Source organism: Ixodes scapularis, unplaced genomic scaffold, assembly GCF_016920785.2.
Source record: "Ixodes scapularis isolate PalLabHiFi unplaced genomic scaffold, ASM1692078v2 PGA_scaffold10__122_contigs__length_95168666, whole genome shotgun sequence".
NCBI classification, from domain to species: domain Eukaryota; kingdom Metazoa; phylum Arthropoda; class Arachnida; order Ixodida; family Ixodidae; genus Ixodes; species Ixodes scapularis.
Window position 1 is genome coordinate 39,750,463 of NW_024609836.1, and position 19,499 is coordinate 39,769,961.

The 19,499-nt window shown below is 45.3% G+C and overlaps 1 protein-coding gene across 1 annotated transcript in view; it reads left to right on the forward strand.

The window, feature by feature from the left end:
* The first annotated feature begins 15,566 nt into the window (after nucleotides 1-15,566).
* Nucleotides 15,567-19,499, forward strand: part of LOC121834771 (Down syndrome cell adhesion molecule-like protein Dscam2) — a 206,107-nt gene continuing 202,174 nt past the window's right edge. The window contains exon 1 of the mRNA XM_042288537.1: nucleotides 15,567-15,657. Coding sequence (XP_042144471.1) covers nucleotides 15,567-15,657 — 91 coding nt within the window. The remainder of the gene's footprint in view (nucleotides 15,658-19,499) is intronic.

Genomic DNA, 19,499 nt, shown 5'->3' on the forward strand with positions numbered 1-19,499 from the left:
ACACTTGGTTTTCGTATAGATGGTTAGTTTTGTTGATATCGAGTGGTCCAGTTTCGAAACGTTTGAGCGGGGTTATTACTGCAGATTGGGCTTGTTCGTAAGGCATGACATTGCATTTTTCAACTTTGCAAATATTTTCTGGACTTAAAAAGCACTTAAAATATTCATGACATGTTACTGCATTTACACCCCTTCGTGAATATCTCGCTTATATTAAGTTCCAAAAAATAATATATATAAGAAAGATTTGAAAGTACAGCCTTTTGCCAAAAGGCCTGTGTGCCTGGTATCAGCAGGGTTAGAATCTAGATACAAGAATTTATATTTATAAAAAATAGAATTATATGCGCATAAGGAAGTAGTTCTATGGGAACCAATACTGTGTAAAAGGGAAGCGCTCGGATTATTCATATTGTTTTAAATAAAATTTTTAATTATCCGGTTTCGAAAATTGTTTTTTCTCTTATAAATCACTTAAGAAGTATTTATGCCATATTACTGCATTTAGGCACCTTGTTGGTGTCATGGATATCTCGCTTATATTGATTCCAAACAATAAAATATAGTATGAAAGTGTGTACGTACAGTCTTTGCCGAAAGATTAAAGCTCACCGCGCACGCGGTTGGCTTTAAACTTTTGGCAAAGACTGTACAACTCTACAAGCGGAGAAATGGCTTCCATGAAACCTAAAGCGCGTAAAACGGTAATTTAGATCAATCAATCAATCAATCAATCAGAGAGCTTTATTGTGTTCCCCAAACAGCCTTAGGGGCCTGTATAAGGGTTACACTTGACTTAATAAAACAGCACTGAACTAAACAAACTACACAGCAATCCTGACTACTATACTATTCTTGAACTTTTTAAAAGGTATAAAAAAGTCCACGTGAGGGTTAAAAAACTTGTTGTATATAAGCATTATCCGTGTCAGCGGAGGACTAAACTCTAGATAAGACTGTTAAAAAAAAGGAACAGACCTATTTTTCAGCTGGGGGATAGGAATTGAGATTCTATTCAATAACACTGGGGAATCAAAAACAGAATTGAACAACTTATATAAAAACACCACGTCGCAAACTAGTCGTCTAGTTGAAAGAGGCGAAAGATCAAGAGTGTCCAAAAGGACCACATAATCATAAAAACACTCCGTCCAATGTGGCGATCGGAAACAATTCTCACAAGTCATCACTGTATGCACTCGAACCTGACCGCCTGACTAACACCCAAAAAATTCCATACCATAGAACAAAAGTTCAACCTTGATAGAACCAAAGCCCGAAAATGGCTCACTATACAGACGTTATTCTGGAAGTCACGGGTAATTCGCGCAATTATGCCCAGGATGGGCCAGGAATCATTAATAACCTTTGAAACATGATAGTTAAAGTTCAGGCGTGAATTGACCAAAATGCCAAGGTCACGCGCAACAGAAGATATTGCAATTTCAGAGCCATCTAATGAGTGAGGAAGAAGAAAATTTGCCTTAGATAATACGAGAATGGTTTCACCGCCTTTTTTTTAACATCGTAAGAACAAGATTTCAAAATAAAACGAATTTACATTCTCAAAATAATTCAGCAAATGTAAAACATTTGTGCGAATCTAAAAAAAAGGACAAACGTTTCTGCGTTCTCTATTAATGATCTACCTTAATGGGCTTTAACCCCCTTTACCTCAACCCCCTTGAAGAGAAACTGAACTCACCCCCTCTTCCCTCCCTCCCCCCCCCCCCCCCCGCGAAAAGAAAATATTGTTTTTGTATTTGGGTAGGACACTTACATCACAAAATGAAACTATATAAAAAGAATGAAATACGTTTACAATTCCCTGTAATGCCGAATTAGAGCGCAGCTCTTCAGGAGCAGGAGGGGAGGGTACGGACAGGAGGGTATTTTAACCTCCTCCTCTCCTTCTCCTCCCCCCTCCTCTCTTTCTCCTCTCCCTGACTCCCTCCATCCTCTCTTGTGACGTCACTCGTGACACTAGAGACGTCAGTCAAGAAGGTCACTGTGAAAGTCATGGCCTTCGTCGTGACCTTCTCGAGTGAGCTTCGTGACGTCGCTCGTAACTCTAGTGACGCCACACGTGACGTCACGTGTGACGTCATTATGGGGAACGTCCCATAATGCAACGCGCGGTTACGCCGATGGCAACGGCGAATATGACGCCGACGCTGCTCAAGCCGGAAACGGGCACCTAGGAGCTGCGCTCTCGAATTAGCTCAATATTGACGTGGCCCTACACATTTTGAGTCAGCAGCGTTTTCGAAACATGCTCCTATTCCGATACCTCGAGCCCGAAATTGAAAATTTCTTTTCGGAATCTCTCAAATGAGAATCGCAACGTAAACATTGCGTTATTTTTTTTTTTTTTTTTCTTTAGGGAGGGGGTAGGATATTTTGGGACTGTGACAAAATTGAAGCATTTTTTCAAGGCACTTCCATTTTGCTTTGAGTGCATGGTCTCCCTTTAAATTAAGTCCACTGCCCGCGGCATAACGACTGTGGCGAAAGTCCGCCAAACTCTTATCTGCATGTCCTATACTTATGGATATCCTGCATGTGCAATGTTGAAAGGACACCCAAATAATGAGTTTATTGAAAAAGAGCACAATAGTACACGTATCTATTTATGTTTATTGTGTTGGGTGCATACATCGATCTAAGTAGATTAATGCAGAAAATACTTCATCGAAATTGAGCGACGATCAGACGACGCGATTCGTTTGGACAGCGACAGCTGTGCTCCTGTTTCGACGATATGACGATGACGATCGATTAACATTGCGCCGATCGTGCGTCCATGCGTTCATTTACAGATGATACGTTATTGATCAATAAATATTTTGAGGTCATGGTGCGTTTTCCTGCCAAATTTAGCGAGAGAACTGAATCGGTGCACAAGGCACGTGACGCCAATTTTTTTTTCGGTAAACTTAGCGGGGAAACTGAATTGGTGCATAGGTCAAGTTACGCAACGAATTGGTGCATAGGTCACGATACGTAAATTTTTCCGCTAAGTTTAGAGGTAAAACTAAATTGGTGTGTATAGGTGACGTGAAGGAAACTTCCCGCTAAATTTAGCGGGGATACTTTTCACTTACGCTCCCGCCGTCGAAAAACCGAAGAATAAATTACTACCAGCTGTCACTGTAAAAAAAAAAAAAAGGCTTTTTTTATTGTTTGTGGAAAACTCTTTCTCTGTGCAGATATTACGCCTACGTTAAATACAACGTAAAATACACTGTAACAATAATATTACGCAAATCACAGGTAGAGTACAGCGATATCGCAATAAAAATATTCTCTTTGACTGAGAAATGAGGTACACACATGCAAGGGCAATCAAATACGAGCAGAGTCTCAGTACACAACTAGGGAAATGACAGGAAGTCCAATACAAAGGAAGAAAGCGAGGACTCGGGTGTTCCAGGTAACGCGCGTTTTAAAGGAACATCCAGTGACGAATCAGTTTTGTAAAGAAAGAGGGCTGAAATATTTCGGTTCTACAACGTGCCTCCTTTGTTTTCATAGATATAACACATTATTGATGAGTTCTTGATATGCCCGTAAGGTGTAAGAGCTTATTTCTGAAAGCTTTCTTCATAAAAAGAAAAAAAAAAGCTTCGTTATGTTGCGCCAGTTTGGGGTTTGAATATGAACAGAATTACTGGTGATAACACACTTATCGCGGGTACTCGAAGTTTGGCCTGATGTTTTAGCTATGTGTCTCTTTTAATGTTTGCAGGAACTACTCTTTAAATTCCGTTAGATAAACTGTAAAACACAGTTTGCCTGCATTCGTACTGCGTACATTTTCTTGAAAAAAATAAAAAAATGCTAAAATACAGTCTCACATCTTGGACCTCAGTGACCTCTTTGAAAGCAACGCCATTCAGTTAATATTTGGGCAGAAAGAGGTGAAGTGGTCGCGTGAATCGAATACAATTCCATTTATTCATAGTAAACAACAGACTCCTCTTCTTGCTGAATGGCCTGTTTTTCCCTTAAAGTAAGTCTAAGTAAAACAAAGTCATTATCATTGTTTACATTTTGGTAAAATTAGCCTAAGCAAAACAAAGTCATTATAATTGTTTGCATTTCGTTGAATACTACAGTTATTTGTACAAAAACTGATAACATTGTTGGGTTTTTAAATATATTAATAAAAAATTGAAAGGACAGGCTCCCGTGAATTCGTCTCCGTATGAATTCCTCATACGAAGACGAAGTAAACAAGCATTCTTCAACTACAATCTGATAATATTTTATTCATCCCAGAAGATATTTGGCAATGTCTAGGACCTGTTTGGAGTGCGAGGCTTAGCTTAGTTTCAGGAGGGTAAAAGCTCATAAGCCCTGTGTATCGGCAGCCCACGCTGAGACCAAGTCATCGCGCAAACTTTAGTGCCGACTTCACGAGAAGACTGGGAACTTCGCAATTCTCCCGTGGTACCTAGAGCGGCACTTTTAGCGCGAGCTCACACGAGCATGAACATGGCGGCGGCCAGACTCTGTTTGCAGTCGTCTATAGACCTATTTCACAAGTGCGCCGCCATCTTGAGATGTCGTCACTTCCAGTACGGGCGAAAGCATTGTTTTCCCGTTGTCACGCCAATGGAATGTATTTAGTATATAAGCGTAACCGTCCGCCATTCTCGTTTTGTCTCCCCTTTATTCTTTTGCTATTTTCAGGTTAAAATGTTATATTATTTTTTCGTCGCCATTATCGCATTTGCCTACCAGGTGGCTGGGGACAACACTAAGAAAAAAAAAAGGTCTATGAATCGTAAGAAGTGTGTAAAAAAATACACCAATTTTTACAGAAACGTTTCGTCGTCACCAAAAAATACCTGATATATGTCCATAGCAGAAACCTGTTGGAGCTAAAAAAAAAAACGTGTCTCTCACTTCTTAGATCGGATTATTTCACAATATTGCACATTATTCACCGTAAAGTTGTTTTTTTATTGTTTTATTTTAACAATAGGGTTAAAGATCGGCTTACACCTACGTGAACTTACGAAACAATATGACCCAAGACGCAAGAGAGAATAGCATGGGGTAACAAGACCGAAAACTAACTTGATACTCACTGAGAGTATGGACTGGCTAGTTTTACGTGAGGCGACATTTTTTTTCTTCGTAAACACAAACTTCATTATGGAAGCGCTTCCCTAGAGTTTGCCCAATTAGGTAACTGGTAGCTGCTCTTGCCGGGGGCGCATTTCGACTTCAAGAACATCTGATATGCTCCCACGGGTTAGACGGTGGTCCGCGGAGAACTTCGATGCCGTGGCTGGTACGAAAGGTGAAAAAACAATCATGATTTTTTAAAGACTTAGGTAAATCAGATTTATTCGATATAAATACGAAGAATTTTATTTAACTCACTGTAGTCAGAAGATGGTGATCCTTTACCGCTAAGTGATGAAGTGATTTATTTTCACGAAAGAGGATCGCACACGGGAGTGTGCCAGGTAAAGCAAATAAGTGAGTGGCCTTAGGCTAGTGCGCCTGCTAGCCTGCCGCCGTCTAAGCTTTGAGTGCGGACTCCGAAGAGACCCACTCAAAATAAAATTGATGTGATGATGACGGTTATGATTGGAGAGAGGTCCGAATTGGTCCGATCACTGATAATGATGAGGAGGAAAGAATGACTGTAAATGTAATGTACAGTTTAATTACAACTTTTAGGGGCGAAGCTCCTTATGGTCTAGCCTTGTCCGTCCGTCCGTCCGTCCGGCCGGCCGGCGTCCGTGCTCACATAAAAAGAAAAAATGTTTGCGCAGTCGACAGGATTCGAACTATAATGCAATTAAATGCAAAGGTGCAAGCGAGCTGGACAAGAATGACGAAAGTAATCCCTGGAGAAGGGGAACAAGAGGGACAAAGGACAAACATAAATCTACAAACACAGCTAGGTGACTGGTGAGCGACCGAAAAAATCTGCCTGGTCCGGGTATCGAACCTGGGACCTCTCCATTACAAGTGGAGCGCTCTACCAACTGAGGTAACCAGGGGTTAGACGTCAGTAGAGCAAACGGGTTTTATCAGCTGCCACCAGTCGAACACCAACAAGGGTGAAGCTTGCAATTTAAGGTTATAATTATAATGCAATTAAATGCAAAGGTGCAAGCGAGCTGCCCGACATACTAGAACAAAAAATCTAGTTTTTTTATAGCTAGTTTCCAAAGCTTTATTTGATTTTTTAGGCTTTTTGACTTGCTTCTATGGGACATTACTTTTGCTGGTCTTTGTTTCTTTGTGCCTCGATTTTGTTGTAGCAGGTTGACAAAGTGAAAATAGAAATCAAATTTAACGCTCCGATTCGATCTGTAGAACATTTCGTTTCGCTCGAGCTCAGCCTGATTGCTTGGGGATTCTTTGATTTAATTTTTTTTTGGCGGAAAAGATTTCAGTTAAACCATCATAGTAAAATTTGTCTCACCTAAATCGCAATTTAAATCAGGATTTACATCATAACGAGCTTCATATTGCTGCCTGCCGGTATGTGACCATAATTATGTAACACCTGCCTCTAGCCACAGCATGAAGATGCCCGAAGTTCAACCGTATATGTTTGTATTTTAGGTGAGCTCTGTGTGCACACAACTGGCGGTATACTCGACTACCTCTGCTGCTACATGAACTTTGCCTCCACCTTCAGCGCCTATTAGCAAAACGTTTCTAGTGAAATATTTGATGTGTAGCCATTTTTTGCCTATGCCTTGTTCCGCCTTGGAATATAACATCTATCGATTGTTACAAACCAGTGATACCTGGTAATCTTTACGCCTTGGGAATAAACGAGGCGACATGTCTATACGAGTAACGTAACTCAAGCAGAAAATTTCTGTTCCTGCGAATTTTCGGTAATTGCTTTTACAGAAGCTCATTTTTTACGTAAATTTGAAAGTGATCAAAAACAAAAACGAATATGCTAAATAGCTACAAAAATAGTAAGAAAATAAAGCGCTACACAAATCCCCTGGCAGGCAGGAATTTCAATTTTTTACACTAATTTTTATTAAACTGTACATCTAAAACTCCTCGCAGCTTGCCCTTCAGTAACCTCACAAACGTGCCCGCGAAAGAAGGAACGCGGAGGGGCCCTATAAATGATATTCGTTTAGAACACTTTTGGAAAAGACCGGAGAGACAGCCAATTTTATTGACCCTGGGCGAACACCAATAATAGCTACCGACCCTACTCAAAAACATTTTTTACCGGAATTTTATTTCCAGTAAAAACTATTTTACTGGATTATGGGACTCCTTTCGCTGACGGGAAAGCCGGAATTCACCGGATTTGCCTGGATTCACCAGAAATTATGGGGAGGCACCGGATTCGCAGCGATTCACCAGAACTTACCGTGTTTTATTTTCCGGACGTTAACGCAATGCATTTAAGAAGCCTGTGAACCGTGTGTAGTGTATGTTTACCACATAATGGACGATTCGTTAACAATTAAAACGGTTTGTCCATAAAGACCCGAAAGTTCAATGTCTATTGCCCAGGGTCAATACCAGTGAAACAATTTACACGGCTGTTGACAAAAGCAATCAGACCAGATAGGAACAACCGAGTTTTTTGTCGCAAAAAGTATCTTTCAAGGTACTCACAATGCCGCTGGGTAAATTCCTAGATGTACGGAAGTTCAACTAATAAAATCGAGCAGGTGCACCACACGGACACACACACACACACTGTCAGCCGCACGCTTAGCGAAAACCACGAACGCGCGGAACGAACGTCGGCCGCCGTTGAGAAATCTTGGGCACAGTCACTGTGTCGTCCCTGATGCCGTCAGAGAGGCATCTCCGGCGTCTTTTTCTGACGCTGGATGCTTCTGAAGCCGGACGGACAAAGAGGCGTAAGAAACAGGTCACTGAAAGATATTTTCTTTTTATCCGACCACACAGCTGCTCTAGAATATACAGGTCTCAAACATGAAACGGGAAGCCGACACTGAGCGTCCGTTCCTGGTCGTTGCTGGTTGACGGACAAAGAAACCGGCTTTCTTCAAAGGTGAATGCAAAAAGACCCCCTCACATTTTCCCCACGAACTGCATGCGAGGGAGAGAGGGTGCATGGGGATTTGTTCGGCTACCCCCTCCCCTCCCGTCGGCTTCCAGTGAAGTTCGGTAAACTGGGAAACGAGCCACGGCGTCTGGTAAAAGCGACTGGGGGCAAATCTTCCAGCGAAATCGGGTAAACTACGCTGGTTTCGAATGAAAACGTGTGAACCTTGCCGAGTTTTCAACCGGATATCACTGGAAGTTCATCGGATGTCAGTGGAGTTTTTTTGCCGGATTTTTTAATACGGTAGGGTGCCGTTATCGCTTAATGTGAGTGTCGCACATTCTTCAACCGCATATGATGTCTTGTATCACACGACATATGTCACTGTTTCGGATATGTAACGTCTTTCTCTTGAGGCTTGTAATTTTTGATTCTGCGTTTTACAATAAATCATCTAACAAATGCGTTGCCTAGATTATTACGGATTTATTCATAGAACTGCGGTGAGGGGAACGTTTTCCGGACTCGTGTGTTTAGCTTTCTCTACCGTCCATACACCCAAAGGAGTCTCAAAGTAGCACCAAATGACTTCACAAGAACCGGATCGGCATGCTGTGGGACGTTGCGATCCTGGCGGTAGGTCGTAGAAATGCCGGGGAAAAGCAGGAGCAACCGCGAGTGTCGCTATCGTCACGGAGTTCCAACTCCCGGCTGCGGAAGCTTCCGTGGTCTGTTGAGCTAAAGAGCGTCCCCCAGCGGCGCACGCGTCTGCCACACAAACCGGCACTGCTGTGACGCCGCCAGGATCGCGGCCGGCGACAGCGTGAGACTCCTATGACGTCACAAGGCGGAAATTTAGGGACCGTTTCTTTTTGGACGCGGTAAACACACCAGTAGTAGACGCGTTCCATGCAATCATAGTCAGGAAAAAAGAAAAGTCGTTTCCCGGTTCCTCGTAGTGTTCTCCAAGTGAACCGCGGACACAATGCTGCACACTCCAGCACACCGTTACACTCCTGCGTTCAAATTAATCGGACTTGCGTTTAGCTAAGTTTAGTGGACCTATTATCGTGTGACACTTGAAGGTCATGTTACGCCATGACATGACGTTACACGGTGACGTCACGCAACATCATGAGGTCACGTTTCATGTGACGCGAAACGTCGCGCGTCGCGTTTAATCCAGCGGAAGTTTTCATTCGCTAAATTTATGCGAGAAACGTGACATGACATCACGTGTTACTTTAACGGCACAATGTCGCAAATCTGTGATTCTCCGATAAATGTAGCAGATAAGTTTTCCCGCTAAATTTCACGGGGCACGACGTACGCGGCGCGACGCTGCTAGGGCGAAGAAGCTGCAAGGATCGGCGAATGCTCCGTGGGTGTGTTAGAGGGACTTGGTTCGCTGCAAAGCGTTGGCGTAAACACTTTCCGTGGTGGGCGCGGCCTCGAGAGGCATGCATGCCTTACGACGCAAGGTTCGGAACGTGCTTCTTGAGCCAAGAACATCGGAACGTGCGCTTCGGGCCGGGAGAAACCGGTGGTTCTGATTGGCACTGTTTACATCAGTGTAGTCTTTCCCGCCCGTATTAGGAGGAGGGGGGGGGGGGGGGGGGGCTCGTTGGAATGGCGTCGTCGTACTACGCCTGAAGGAATTAATGAAGAGGTAGCCCTGGTTGGCGCTATTCACACCGGGATCGGCAGTCTGACTAGCCCTGCGAGTTCTAGGGATAGTTTTCTTAAGTACGAACCAGCCCGACATTTGTCTGTGAGATATACGCAGATTGCGGGTTTTTCACGCGGGAACGTCAGCAATCGCCCCAAGGCGAGATTCTGGGCCGATCGTTTGGTTGTGTCCTCTAGGTCAGTGAGAGACGCTTGTCTGATGCCGCGTCGAGGATTCGCCGATCAACCAAAATGGGATGGGCCAACGAGGAATTCTAAGCGGAAACACCTGAAGCGAAGGTACTTCCTGCTGGAGCTCCAGAGCTAACGCTCCGTAATCAAGTTCAGTCCGGGGACTCCCATGGACAACGTCCTCGTCATGGGAACTCAACCCCACAAGCCAGCCAACTCCCGAACTTCCGAGCTAACACTCAAGCTCCTTTTCCACAACCATGCATGCACCAGGAAAATAACCTTTGCAGTAATGTTTGGCTTATGCATAATTATTCTCTACGAAAGCATTAAAGTAATTACTGGATACGAACACCCATTCCTAACTGAGTTAGTTGTGGATGACAACTTCGTCACCGACGCAAGATCCACCCAGCTTTCCACGGCGAAGTCCGTCGCCTATCCGAATCTGGGAAACCCGGACCGCCCAAAGTGACCCACGAACCCGCACCGAACCGATTGCCGGTGTCTTCTGTTTCTTCTCTTAAAATTAAATGGCTCTCATCAGAAACCTACTTGTGCGTCGGAAAGTCCTCACTCAAGGGAGTAAACTAAGGGGTGAAGTTTGGCGTCCCCATCTTAGTCAAAGCAAAATGAAAAAAAAAAAAAAAAATTGTCAGTGTAATGAAAAGCGACAATGTTGTGTTCATGCACGTAACATAATACACGGATCCGCTGCTAAACGTTACCGATAAAGGCTACCGCTTTTAACGATTCCTTTGACCCTTCATCTAAAAAAAAAAAAGGGGGGGGGGACGGTGTGGGGGGTAACTTTTTTTCGACAACACGGCGTGCAAGTTCTTGAGCTCCTTGAGCACGCATTTCTTCATCTGCCAAATTTATCTATGTTCTTTTGCCCCCCCCCCTTCTTTTACCTCAACCACAGACGTCGTGCGTTTGGCTGCATTGTCATCGCGCGTTCCCTGCGCATTCTCTATGTTGCCTTTCTTTTGGCAACAATGACTTGCTCGACTATTTGACTATACACCGAACAAGTCTTCCAAAATGACTCGTTAGAGCATCAAAACCAAAGGAGGTACTCCTTGGCCTCCGACGCGCCAAAGACGGATTTTGGTACGTTTGTTCGGCGTATAGTTGAGCACGTCCAGCTTTTCCCGCAGCTCAGCTTAGCACCTCCACTTGTCCTTTCTTCAGCCTCCTTTTATTGAGCATCGAACTTACGAGCACGTTCCCCCGTTCTTTTGACGAGAGGGATTCGAAATTCAGTGAGATTTTTCAGCACCCTGCGGTCGATGGCCATGAAGCGAAAGCTTCGTGCTGAGTTAGCCGAGCAATAGTTTCGCTATAGAGTAACCGAAGAAACACGGGGCGGGGTCATCTTGGCACTTGTTGCTTCGTTATTTGTTCCTCGGTGTTTTTATCGGCTAATGACTGGATCTTCTTGACTACGGGGTGATAGTTACAAGCTCGGGACCACTGTGGAGGATGAAAGAGGTTTCTGTGCGGCGCCGCCTCGCAACGGAGCAAGTTTTCCGCAGAAAGGGATTTAGGAAAAAGGAGGGGGGATGACCCCCTCTCCCCTCTTTTTTTACTTCAAGGTAAAATTTATTTACAGCGAAGTTGTTTATGGCTAAGGTTCCGTGGATTTTTCGTGTGCGTCAACAAAAACTTCATTTTGCCCGCTAGTTTTAGCGGAAACAATTTCCCCGCCAAATCTAGCCAAATAATTTCCCCGCTGAATTTAACGGAAAAATTTCCCCGCAAAGTTTAGCGGATAAAGTTTGCCGCTATATTTAGCGAGGAATTTTCCCGCTATATTTAGCGGGAAAAAAAGCGGGAAGGAGGAGGAAGAGGGAAGCGTACCACCCTCTTTTTTTCGTTCCAAGCGCTTACGTGCCTAGTTACCTTTCCTTCCGCCAGGTGGCGGTCCCGTCGGGCGTGTCTAGTTTCCTCCGGTTCCTCGGGGCGGCGATAGTCCTCGACATGTGTGCGCGCTCCTTTCATCGCGATGACCACCGATCAAGACAATAAATGTGTTTGTACCTTTGTTCAAAATGTTGTGTCACGTCTTTGTCGTGTCCTAAACAGCTTTGCTGGCCATCCGCCTACACAGTGTGGAATGGCTCAAGATTTTAGAACGCAGCTCTCAGGTGCCCGTTTCCGGCTTGAGCGGCGTCGCCGTCGCCCTCGGTGGAACGGCACGGGTTGCATCCGAATAAAGCAAGCGGGCGTATTTGCTCGTTGCATTATGGAAAAATTGCCCGCTAAAAAGTTTCCCGCGAAATTTATCTGGAAATTTATCGGAAATTTCCCGCTTAGTGGGAGGGGAATAGGAGAGTTGGAGGGGAGTGTACGGAGGGGGAGGAGGTGCATACCCTCCCCTCCGTACTCTCCCCCTCTCCTCCTCAAGAGCTACGCTCTTAGCAGATTTAGATTTTTTTTTTAAGAAACAAAAAACAAAAACAACTCGTACTTGGTGAAAGTTCAATTACCTCCATCCGTGACGTCAGTCCATCATGGTGTAAATTTGTTCGTGACGTAACACCTTGTTGCCAACTAGACCTCCACCCCCAAACTAGACCCATGAATCCGCCCCTGGTGACGGAAGATTTGCTCGCCTTTCTGGCACACGCCACGAGATGCGCATCACGATTTTACTTCGTTTCGACTGAAATCCAGACGCAGCCGACGCAACAAGGTGGTGGAACCAATCGGACGGCGTCAAAGCCTCACCATCCTGGTGTTCGTCATGTCGTTCTCTTTTTACCTCCTCTTCATCACTGACCCAATCGTAAACAGAAAATGCCCAGTGAGGCGCGCTTTATAGGTTTCTTGATTCGCCCGATTACCTCGAAGCGTCGACTGCATTTAGAATAACGCCGAAACGAAGTATAGACCAACTCAACCGAACTCCACGCCTGTTGTAGGCAAAGCGGTCTGGTCTGTAAACACTGTGTTGGTGTATAAGCCCTGCAGGAACCGTCCTTATTTGCGAACATGTTTTCGTGGCGGTGCGGCGTGCGACCGCGCCCCACGAGGGAGCCCTATACCGATTGTGCCCCTCATGGGAGATGCGAGAAGCCCGCGTGAAATTTCGGTCCCCTTTTGTTGCCCCGCTGAGACACCCATCTCTTCTCCCACTCCCGATGCCGGGCGTGGACAGCTAGGGGCTGTCCACGCCCGCCATTTCTTTAGCCGTGACTGACTTATCGGCTGCCTCGCACGTATATCTTTCTTACAAACCGCGGCCCTCTTTGTTGTTTACAGTTTTTCCCCGTGCGTGTTAGCACGATTAATGGTATTTCCTCCGCATTGCTGTACGATCGACTTCGCGAACACCGCAATAATATTACCACAGCCAACTCGGGACATCTAGGTCTGCGCTGCCGGAATTGCGGGTGTGCGGCACAACTACGTTATTGCACCGTGCTTGACCAAAAACCACAACCAACTACCTAGGGAAAGAATTGTAGCGAAACATATTGCCAGTATTGACGATGGATGCGGGAGCATCCCATCTCTCAGCTTATCTGAAAAAAGGTTAGTTCACTTCACCTTAAGAAGATAATCGCGGACTATTTTACGAATTGGTTTTAATAGGTGGAGAAAAAAATGATTACAAAACAATTTACAGAGTTTGTTGTAACAATATGTAGAAGAAAACGAAGACAAAATGCAAATAGTTGTGAGTGCAGCACTGTGTGTTCGGTTTTGTGTCTGTAATCGAGTGAGTGGCTGTTTTGTGAGACGTTTATGAGCTGTTAAGTAGTACTAGCGCTGGAAGTGGCGCAGCTGAAACTTCTCCTTGCCGTTCTAACCCGTTCAGTGACTACAATGATTTCCGTTTTTTTTTTTATAGCGTTATTGCGCGTTTGTTGCGAAAATAATGCAACGAGGACTTCTCTGCGTCTTTTCCCCATCCCTGAGGCTAGGCCCAAGCATGAGCTCTGCGGTGAACGTCGGCGGTTATTTGAACAAATGCCCTTCGCTACCTTTCGTGGAAATAAATTCTAGGCGACGCATAAACTTGGACGTTTGTAGTCTCGGCGTCATAAAGCCCGTGCGTCGGCGCTTGGAAGGCACGCGAGCGTTATCTTCCTCCACGACCGCCTTCGTTTTTTTGTTGTTTTTTTTTTTATTTTATTTTACAGGGCGGAAGCTCGTGTTAGCGCGGCCCGCAAGCTGGCTTCCCCTCACAAAGGGTTAAAGTGCGGGGAAGCATCAGAGAGAAAGGCAGGGGGAGGCAGCGACCGTCGTCGCAAGACGCCTGCCTTTACGGCTTTCCGTGTTTATAGCGGTCATTCCTGGAAACGTTTTGACTTCCCCAATATAATAAAAAAAGGCGCGCATTTCGAGAAAAGCTTGCCCGCTTTTTTGTTTTCTTTCGACAACCTTTAATTTGTTTACTTTTTCTTTAATGTTTGCGTGTTTAGGTTTGGCGGGCCGTCTTGCCTCAGCGCACCAACCGGTAAACCACAGGAAAGCTATGACAATTCACGTTACATTCGCAGAGTCCTAAGCAAAATGCGATCCACTTTCCTGGTGGCGAGAAGTTTTTCAAGAGGAGCGAGCCATCTAGAAAAAACACGGGCGTTTTCTTTTTATTTTTTTATTTTTTATTTTAGAAAATGTGCGCAGGGCTAGGATTAAAAAAACAATGTTACAGAAAAGTTTAATGCGGAAGAGTAACGCAAAAGTGTAACAGCCCAAATTTAGCTTAAAAAATGAATTGGTGTTTTTCTACCCGAGTTCGGGATTTCTCGCTAAATTTGCCGGGGAAACGCCTCGCGCTACGGTCGGCGAAGAAACGAAATTCGTTTATGATTAAGTGCGCAGCAATTCGTATTTTTCTGGTCGATTTGGCGAGAAAAGGCTGGCAGCTAAAATGAGCGGAGGAACGGAGTTCGTTTATAACTATTTGCAGATTCGAGTTTTTCTGGTCATTTTGGTGAGGGAAAGATTTCAGCTCAATTCAGTGCTACGTCACTCTGCTAAATATTGCTAAAATTACGTGACTCCCGAAAAAAAAAAGAAAAACCTCATGCATAAACATAAAGTGCAGTTAAAAAGACGCTTCAGGTACTGCGTCTCCGGGTATTATCCTTAGGTTGAAGATATATTTTGTTTTTGTTGGTGAGTTGTGACGGCAGTGGGATAGAGATACTGCCGATTGACCGCGGAGTCAAGAATCGTTTTCCAGCCGGAAGAAGGCAGTCGGGCTTTGGGAGCCTTTTCGCGCGCTTTCTTTCCCGCGGTACTGCGCCCGCGCTTCTCCTCAAGGAGCGCGCGGACAAATGGCAAACGCCGGCCCGCTGTCCGGCGGCTTGGCTCTCCGACAGCTGGAGACAAATGGCGTCCATCCCTGAACACCTCTTTCTTTCGGGACGCGCGCTTTTCCTCTTTTCCCGCGCTCGCCGCCGGCGAGCGCGCCCGCCCTAGTTGTCGGCGCGGCCGCTGGGTGGCGCTTCAGTCGGTTCTTTTCAAGATGGCGGCGGCCCGCCCGGGCCCCGTGCTTCGACCCGGGGCTCGCAGAGTGCCCTGCGCCGCCGGCCTGAAAGAACCGTGCGCCGCAGAAGCCGTCGGCCGAGTCGCCGATAGTGTCTCTCCTGGGCGCCTCGCGCTCACGGTCACACTCGGATTACATTCGCCGGGAAGAGGCTGCCGACGCCGCGTCAGCGTCATGGGCCAGGCGTTGCCGGCCATCCCCTGGCTGCGAGTGCTGCTACCGTTGCTAGTGCTCTGCCAAACGAAGGCACCGGTGGTCGGCGAAGGTAAGCTGCTTCTGTGGGTGACTTCTGCGTGTGCACAGAATATATGGTTTATGTATCGCCGGCCGATAATTTTTTTTTTCTTTTGGTGTGTGTGCTGACAGTAAGTTGTTGAGTGCGGGACAAATGGAATGGGACATGGATTCTGCCATCACTTGAAGTCCAAGAAAAGCCGCCGTGTCAACGCGCGAGTCGCAGGACGGGCGCGTTGTGTCGCGCGCGTGTGGTTGTAGACCGTGAAGGATTTGAGCTGCGTGAATCCCCAGATTCCCTACGTGTAGGGAAAAGCCGTTGGACGTTGTTTACTGGCCGAGGCTGAACTTGGAATCCCGCGCCCGAGCCCGTGGAGCCGCGGAGTTTGTTGACGACCGGATTCCTGTGGAGGCCGTCGATATATTTTTTGTTTTATTATGAGATTCGGAACCCGGTAATCAAAGGTCTTGTAGTTCAGAGATCGGATAGCCGGAAACACTGACACTCTGATCTTTTTAATTCGAGACTAGTTAAGAATAGGTGCGACCGAAGCGTCCTTCGTCAATTTATACTTTGTTATTAAAAACCATTCGTCGTATGCCGAGTAGCGCCTTTAAACCCCTATTTTAGCAGTTTTTTTTTTAAATTTCTACAGGGTGTGCAGAAATGAATTGTTTTTCATAGTTGGGTCGCATGATGGACACAAAAACGCTTAGGAGGGAGCCTTCATTGGCCTTATGGCTACGCTAACGCCTGACTTTTTATGTTCATTTATTTTTTCTCCTTTCATTAGAGCGACAAAATTGGAAAAACGCATGGCACAAGCTCGTCGTAGTGCTTGTGTTTGTGCGGTGAAATGTAACAAAAGGCGACATGCCAATACCATAACATCCGTACTGTCGGGAGTTCGCACCTACAAAGAACCGAGTATACTGCAAACGTTGAGACGCGTGTTTTTGTTTTAAGTCGCAGGGAACGTTGGGTATCTATACCTACACTTCAATTACAATTGAGTTGCAAAGTTTCTTCTAGTCCAATAGACCGCGTGTCCCGACGACCTCGTTCCAGTCTCATCAGCGTACGAACACATTTACTTACCGCTCATTCACACTGGAAGCGGATCCGCGTTCGCAAAGCGGTTGCGAACGCGGTTGTATAAAGATCCAGTGCAATTGCACGCGCACTCGAGGACATCAGGTGCGCGTGCAAATGTACTGAATCTTTATACAACCGCGTTCGCAACCGCTTTGCGAACGCGGATCCGCTTCTAGTGTGAATGAGCGGTTAGAGGGAAAATAAACAATGTAGGATTGAATAACAACGCCGCACATATTCGAGTTTGCGGGTATGAGTTGTGCGTTCGCGCGTACGTAATCAGGTGATTGGCTCTGTCGTATGTTTACTGACGAAAGTAGCTGCGACAATAGTTCCTGGAAACACGTACAAACATTTGTTTATTACCCTTCATTGTTTTCTTTTAAGAGTGAAAGTGAACACTCTATTTCGACACGGTCGTGTAACGCTTTATGATACTTACAACTTCATCACACTTCAGAGGAAGAAGGCCTCTCGAAGTTTCCCATATAGTGAATATTGAAGTCAATGCAGAAGGAAACGCAAAAAACAATCAATTTAGAGCAACTGAAAGCCCTTGTTCTTTTATATCGCCAATACATTCGCCAGTCGGCCATAGGGGGCGATTCGCGGTATCGCAAAACGCGCGTTTTACTTTTTTTTTTTTTTTTTTGCTGTGAACAATTTTTTTTTTTTTTTTTTGCTGTGGAGAACTTTTTTTTACACCATCGAGCACGTTGTTCTCAAATTGGAGTAAGTCACCACGATCGTAAGCACTGCGACACAATAGAGAATGTCAGCAGATCATTCCGATACTTCCGATATCCCCGGTTACAATACCCGATAACGATACTTTGCATGTGCAAAGGCGGTGGTTAAGTATCGGGTAACGTTACCGGAGCCATCGGAACGTTCTACTCAAACTCTCTGATCATCCAACATACCCGATAGGCAAACGGCACTACCTGTTAAAAGAGAGTTTTTATGGAACCGTTTTTTGCACATCCGATACGATACACGATGTGCCCTCGGGTACGAACTGCGCAAGCGCAACCACAAAAGACTCGCATACGCGCACTTCGTACCGGAAGGCCCATCGTGTAACGTATCGGAAGCGCAAAAACGACCCCCTAAAACATTATAGTGTCGATATTGCGCCCGTATATGCTCCGTTTCACCTTACAATAGGGACTTTTAGCAAACCGTTGCCGCGTTTCGCGAACCGTACTACCGGAGCCTTAGAAGCGTGCTTTTAAGTGCGCGCCTGGGTGATACGTTGACCGCGGGGCGCGCGTTCAAACGCGTGCATCGAAGGCTCTCGTAGTGCGGTACGCGGAACACGGCAACGGTTTGCTAAAGGTCTCCAATAAACCGCAACAGACGCTACGAAGCACCGGAGCCACTCCGTAGCTTGGAGGCTGCTAGCTAGAGCGACGTGTGAAATGACGTTGCACGCGTGTTGCGTTGGATTGGTTAATAGAACTCGTAATGTCATTTGCGGTACTGTATCGTAAAGTGCAAAATAGAGGCGATGATTAAGCCGACTGATAGGGCTAAATAGCACAGCAATCGGAAAAGATGAAATGCAACTGAAGCGGGTTTTGTTTCCAGTGCTCATTTAGCACTGAGTTAGCCCAGTGTTGAATCCGTGAACAGTCAAAATTTAGCGTTGTCTCATCGCGTTCTTCTTTAGCGCAGTCTACTATTTTGCTGGTGTTATTCAATTTGCAATGTAATATTTCAACGATGTCCCTCGTTAGCAAGGGTTCTGTGGTTTCAATAAATGTCGATGAACTTCGAAAAAATAACCCGGAGCTGATTTTATCACAATTGAGAAAAAAATTTGAAACTTAGAGCTAGCAGTAAAAAAAAAAAAAAAAAAAAAAAAACAGAGATAACAAGTTTTGGTAACATTATTTTTTTTATTTCCAGCTCTATATTTTAACTTTCTGCGAGGTCGCTTTTTCTTCGGGGAACAGTCCTTATCTCGTTTCTCTTTTATATCGGCACAGGGACGTTTCTCGTGTATTCGGATCACGCGCATGGTCCCTAGAAATTGGGGAATTCGATGCCCACTTTACTTTAACACGAACTCTGATCTTTTGTCCAGCACCAAAAATTTACACCGAAGAACACCGAATCCGTGGGAAAAAATAAACCAGAAAAAAAAACGGCGCCGAATTTGAAGAAAAATATTCCTTATCAGCAGGGTACTGATAACGTACTTGAGGTATGCTCGGGCGGAAAATGCAAGTTACTCACGTTACCGAATGGCGAAAGAAATTGTTTTATTTGCTTAAACAATTGCGCAGAATTGAACATTTAAAAAAAGAAACAAAAACGCTGGCAGGCTGGAACACTTCGCGTCACTGTCATTTTTTTTTTTTTTTTTTTTTTGTATAAGACACAATGACAAGGAGCTGATAAAAAAGGGCATAAAGGCATGCCTGAGTGACCCTCATGCTGGCGGGCACACGCGCTCCTCGCGAGATGCTACCTTCATTTGTTCTGGGCGCTTACTCGGGCTTCCACGGCCTTACGGTTCCTCGCACAAGTGTTGTAAGTATGGCGAGTCGGTATGATGAAGCTCGCTAAGAGACAAGGACAGAAGAAGGAACATGCACAACAAACAAGTTGCGAGTCAGCGCTTGCGTGTTGTGCACGTTCCTTCTCTCTGTCCATGTCTTTTTGTTCGCTGTTCTCTTAACTATGTTGCGGTTCCTCGCAACGTTCTAGCAGTTTGTGCAATCCAGACGCCGTAGTTTGGAAGAAAATCCGCAAGACGTGCGCCGTTGATC